Source organism: Octopus bimaculoides, chromosome 9 (assembly GCF_001194135.2).
Source record: "Octopus bimaculoides isolate UCB-OBI-ISO-001 chromosome 9, ASM119413v2, whole genome shotgun sequence".
NCBI classification, from domain to species: Eukaryota; Metazoa; Mollusca; class Cephalopoda; order Octopoda; family Octopodidae; genus Octopus; species Octopus bimaculoides.
Genome location: NC_068989.1, coordinates 55474716 through 55480715, shown reverse-complemented (window position 1 = coordinate 55480715; position 6000 = coordinate 55474716). Strand labels below are relative to the sequence as shown.

The 6000-nt window shown below is 33.8% G+C and overlaps 1 protein-coding gene across 8 annotated transcripts in view; it reads left to right on the top strand.

The window, feature by feature from the left end:
* The window catches only part of LOC106867580 (probable serine/threonine-protein kinase nek3), a 494211-nt gene that overhangs the window by 432390 nt on the left and 55821 nt on the right, over positions 1-6000 (top strand). For all 8 annotated transcript variants that reach the window (XM_052970692.1, XM_052970690.1, XM_052970696.1 and 5 more), the window contains one exon: positions 3379-4305. In XM_052970692.1, coding sequence (XP_052826652.1) covers positions 3675-4305 — 631 coding nt within the window. In that variant the 5' untranslated portion in view covers positions 3379-3674. The remainder of the gene's footprint in view (positions 1-3378; positions 4306-6000) is intronic.

The following is a 6000-nucleotide window of genomic DNA, read 5'->3' as shown; positions in this document are numbered from 1 at the left end:
AGAGAGAGAGAGACGCACACACACACACACACACACACACACACACACACACACACACACACACATATTCATTCAGTTTTCCATCTACCAAATCTACTCACAAGGCTTTGGTTGGCCTGGGGGCCATCATAGTAGGAAACACTTGCCTAAAATACCACACCATAAGACTAAACCTGAAACTATGTGATTGAGAAGCAAATGTAACCATACAGCTGTAGAAAATCTTCCTCAACAAATTCCAACCAACACATGCCAGCATGGAAAAACGAATGTTAAAATGATGATGATTATTTTTTCTAAATAGTCTCTAGCCTGCTTTATCAGTTTGACGTATTTATTTCCTTGGCTTTTGCTATCAATTCTCATATTTCCATCCTAAGTTGGTTAGTTCTCTGGTGTGTGCTGACCAATCCCTGTCATGTTCTATTTCTTTTACTTGCTCTCTGTGAGTAATAGTTTAACTGTTTTACATTAACTATCATGTGTTTCTGCCTGCATTTATTTATAAATATTTTCTCTGTACCTGATTAATTTATTTTTATAAGCTGCTATTATACTTTGTTAATCATGGACATGGTGTACACAATGGGTATGCTTAATGTAAATAAAAGTATGAAATTAAGTCCTGTAGGGTCAAACATTTGCTATCATTGATGATGATATAATAATAATAATAATAATAATAATAATATAAATACTTACTACCCTATCAAAGCTACATGTAAATTGTGTTTCTTCATTATGTGCAAACAAGTGAAAACTATTGCCAGAAGAAAAAATTTGTACATTTCATTGAATCACATCAAATTTTATCAGAAGTAAATATTTTGTAATTCACTTAACTTGAATTGATTTGTATAAGACATCTCCATATCCATCCTAATTACTTTCTAGTGGAAGTGTTCTCAGCATTTATCTCTAAACGATTACCACTTTACTATTATTGATATCTCTAAGTTCTCTAGTGTGCCTTTAAGACATCTAATCCCCTCTTTTAAGACGATCTCACATACACACACACACACACACACGCACGCATGCACACCACTTCTATAAGAAAGTTGTGTATCATTATTATTAACTTTCAGTATACACTTTATTAATATTTGTTCATTAATATTTGTTAATATTTTATCGTTAATTTGCCTCAATTTACTTTACTGAGAAAATCAAAAAATTCTTTAAACAAGAGAAAGTTATTTTATGAAGTGCCATTGTCATATGAGCTCCTAATTCATATAGAAAATTGAATGTAAAAGAGAAAAGAAATCAGGTTGTAGTAGTGGTTTATGATTGTTTGAGATACAGGTGAGAGATAATTTAGTAATACATCAGAGAATTTTTACTTCGAAATCTAAAAATGATTATTAATGATTCTCAATGATGTGGAATAATGTAAAATTGAAGCCAGAAATTATAAACTTGTTAATTATTAGAGTAGAAGATTTTACTTAGATGTGATTGGCAAACACTTTGTCTATTGATAAAATTTTGTGTCAGATGTTAAAAGGTTTGGCTATTTACAATAGTTTTAAAGGAATGCAGGATAAAATAATACCAATGGTGAACAGCAAAGACAGAGATTTAAATCCAGTTATTTATTACCAGTGCTATACAATGCCTAGTATTTGAACAAGCAATGAAATGGGTCCAGCTTAATACCTGATGCATTTGTATTGGTTTTCATTTCGTTAACCTATGCCTTTGCTATTGTATGATGTCTTTTCTTTCTTTCTTTTTTCATAATCTTTACAAATCAACTCTTAGCATAAAACTTTATTGTATCGTAGGAAGTGTAATAATATACTTGTGGAAAATTTTGAAAGTTAAGCTTCTTTATTGTATATACTTTATTTAACCTTTATCTTCATTTATAATCAACTGAAAATTTAACTGGCTATTATTCACTATTAGTAGTTGGTACAAGGCTGTTACAAGCTTCTATCAGAATGATTTATAAACATAAATACTTGTACAAATTACATAAACAATTGTTGCTCCTATTTCTATCTGTTTAATGGTAAATTTCTATAAATTACCCATTGTTTTGATATACAAGTTAAACCAATTTAATATTTATATGCGATTAAGCAGTTGAATTTTCTACAATGCTGTGGAGCAACTCTCACCTTATTCTGGTTATATTGCATAATTCATGCAAGAATTTTGGGGTATTTATTTACTCAGCAAAATTAGGATTTGCTATAAACAACAAGTTTGGCACCATGTACTTTTTATGATTCTGATTGTAGATCAGACATGCAAAACGTTTTCAATAATTGGGGTGAGTTGCAGGTGCAAAAGAAGCTATGCCGGTGCAACTTTATTGAGTAAAAATAATGTATCTTTAATTTAACAAACTCGCATGTATGTGATATATATTAAATTACTGATCTGGCCTTCAGGATTAAACCATTTTTCACATATTGATAGACTTTGTGAGATTTCATTAGCAGGTGGTTTCAAATTTCGCCTGCAATCCCTCCCACTAATGTAGATAAGTCATCATTTCAATAAGTGGTAATAGAGAGCTTGATATATTTCTATGGTTCTCAAATGATCATGCTACATATAAATATCTGGTTCCCTTATTATCATGCTACATTTATTTCCATGGTTCCCCAGTTATCATGCTACATACATTTCCATGGTTCCCCAGTTATCATGCTACATATATTTCTATGGTTCCCCAGTTATCATGCTACATATATTTCTCTGGTTCTCTAGTTGCTATGCTACATTTCTACCACTAACATAAATTATTGCTACAACAAAGCTCTTAACAGGCACACACTCATATACAGATCATGTTGCTTGGTTTTAAATCAAATCTCACATTTTCATATTAATAATTCTCTTCATATCATGTTGCAACTCACAAAAACATAAACATGTTATTTATATCATTTTTAATAGTATGATACTCATTAAATGTTGCATATTCAAAGTCTGCTTTTTAAAAATCTATATAAAAAAATATTTTGTGATATTGGCATGCTCTGTTACTCAAAGCCTTTTTACTGATTAATTGCTGATATTAATGGTTAGTTAAAATCACTTATAAATTGTTATATCTGGTTTGGGCTTTCATCAAATGTTTTTTGTGATTTTGTTTTTACATTTTCTTTTTAAAATTTGTTAATTTACTAACTAGCATTTCATATACAAATACATCAGAGAGTATGAGTAATCAATGAAGGACTTTGATATTGTTAAATGTAAAAACTAAGTAAAAGAGATTATTTTTGCATTTTAAGTTAACAGTTCAGTATAGTTTTTAGTTAATTAGACAATATTTGCATATGTATATTAAGCAAATTAGATTTTTTTCATAGACTAAATTAATTAAAAGTGTTCCTGTTCTTTGTTTTTTTCCAGGTGTGAAATGAAGTTGTTACTACTTCCTGGGGAAACCAATACCCTGATGAAGCTCCTCACAGAACTGGATATTTCTTTTTTTTCAAATTTGCTAACACATTTGGAATATTATTATTATTATAGAAATGACAATTTTCTACTTTCACCATAATGTTCATCTGTCCACACTTGTTTGTGTGGAATCTCCGTTTTGTTGATTCCTTTCCTTATTATTTCAATCACTGCCACAGATGTGAGCAGTGTGCCGACTGAGTACATTAGCTGTCACACACACACCAGTGGGAGTAGTGCTAGAAATGCAAATTAAGCAGGAAGTTTTAGATTCTAATTATGAAGAGCAGAGTCAGCCAACCAGTAACTCAGAGTTTAAAAGAACCACTACAAGTGCCAACTCATCTGCTGATGCTAGTATTACAGACATTGACAATGGTGCCAGTGCAGCAGGAGATGATGCCAATAACACATCAAAGTCTCCTCAGCACTCCCCGACCCAAACTCCAAAAGAAGAAATTAATTCTCCTTCAGATAAAGAACATCTGCGCGAAGTCAGCAAAACTGAGCCGCCTGACGAACGGGTTGGGTATGAAAGCAGCGATGGTGTTTTGGCACCCTCTAAAACTGAGGCACAGATGACACTTGCCCTTTCACCATCAAGGAATGCTTTGAGAATGTTGACTCCTCATATGATTCAAGGACAAATTCTAAACCAGCCTGGACTTCTCAGTGCTCTGGATCTTTCTAACAAATTTGTTTTGAATGAAAATGGAAAAGAGCTTGCTGGTTATAAAGATCGGCACCGAACTAATGCTGATATGCAGGCTGAACTTACATCTGATGACAGTATGGATTTTGATGATAATTTGTTTATGGAGCAAGAAATTGAGGATTTGATGAGACGTAAAACAGATGGTCGAATACGACATTCAGGTAAGCAAATGACTTTTGCACCATTTAATAATATTGAACGATTATTGTTGTTGTTGTTGTTACCATCATCATCATTGCTAATACCACTGCTTCTTCTGGGCTGTGTACCACATATTTCTAATGCCCCAGAAGTTGAAGAAAAAAAGTTTAATATTTTCTTAATTTAGGGGTTTGTTTTCATTAATGTTTATGCTTTGTCTTGTCGAGGAACTGACTATGACTACAAAGGATTGGTTAATTCCTTTGTTTTTTGCTTTATCTGGAGACATAATCCTCAGATAGAAAAACATTTAATTTGAAAAAAATTAAACAGTTTAAACATGACATCATATGTGATAACCAATTAATGAGAGAAGGGGTGGGAATACACATAGGGAAGAAGAAGAGGTTTCGAATGGAAGGTTCTCCCATTCTCTCCCTTCACTGAGAAGGACATGCTCTTCTCTTTGATTCAGCACCACAACAGCCACTGCAGTCATAGACACAGAGAAGAGGCAGTAGGCTGTAGCAACAGCAACAGCATACCTAGTGGCAAAATCAACAACATTACCACCCCAACCAACCTTTTAACTGAACTGAGCTGAATATCACTGTACCAAGTAACATCACCACTTCCTCTTTGGCAAGCAAGTGCTTTCAGATCCAATGGTAAAAGAGGCAGAGAACAATAACAGGCTCTGGTAAAGTGGTTTCTCAGATTGGGCTCATTTGCCTGTACAGCAAAAAGCCTTGGAATAACTAGAGTTACAAGATAAGAACAGTTTAGAAAAACCATAGGCCTCATTCAGAATGAGAGAAGAAATATTACCTTGGCTGTATCTCAATGGTGATGGAAAATTTGAAATTAAAAAAAAAGAAAAGATTATTGTGATATGCCAGTGCACAGGCATGAAAAATCAGCAGATAGAAAAGCTGACACACATCCAAGTAAAAAAGTATTTGAAAATAATATAGGACAAAAAAAGCCTTCCTTGCTCACAGCTGAAGATATGGAGCATTGGAGGTAAGATAGGTTCCTCTCTGAAGATGAGGTGAGGAACCACTCTCCGGCTCAGTTAAGATTTAGTAGTTCACACCTCATTCTGTCAGATTTGGGCTGGCAACTGGTGAAGGTTAAGGGGTTTCTTCTGACAGAAATGAACTATTGATAGCTGAAGTGGATGAAATGACTATCTTGGTGGTAGTGTGTACCTGGGGACTGGTGAAAGATAGGAATGGAGCTTGCAATCCAAATAAGTCAGGAAAGGATTGAAAATATCCCTTAGATGATTGCTACCAAACTGCTCACAACTAGTTGTGGCAGTAGATAGGAGAAGGATTATGTATGACATATGTGGTACCACCAACCACCTTAAGTACTTTCTGCTCACAGTAATAGGCGAAAGAAGGAAGGTCTACATTGCTACAATTCCTGCAACTCCAATCACATCAAAAGCACCAACAGATCCCACTACCACGACCAAAGGAAACCTTCTAGCAATGTCACCTTTATCGAGAAAGCTCAAACATACTCACATGCACAGTGTTACCTTCTCTTCCAGATCTCTACAATTAGAAGACCTCATTGTGCAACAAGGTCAAAACAAAAGACTTATTGCAAGAGGTCTTTAACAGGAGAAAAAGAAAAACTGTAAAATAAAGATTTAAAAGACAACAACAAAAGAAATAAACAAAAAAGTTGAAAGCCTTTTGGTC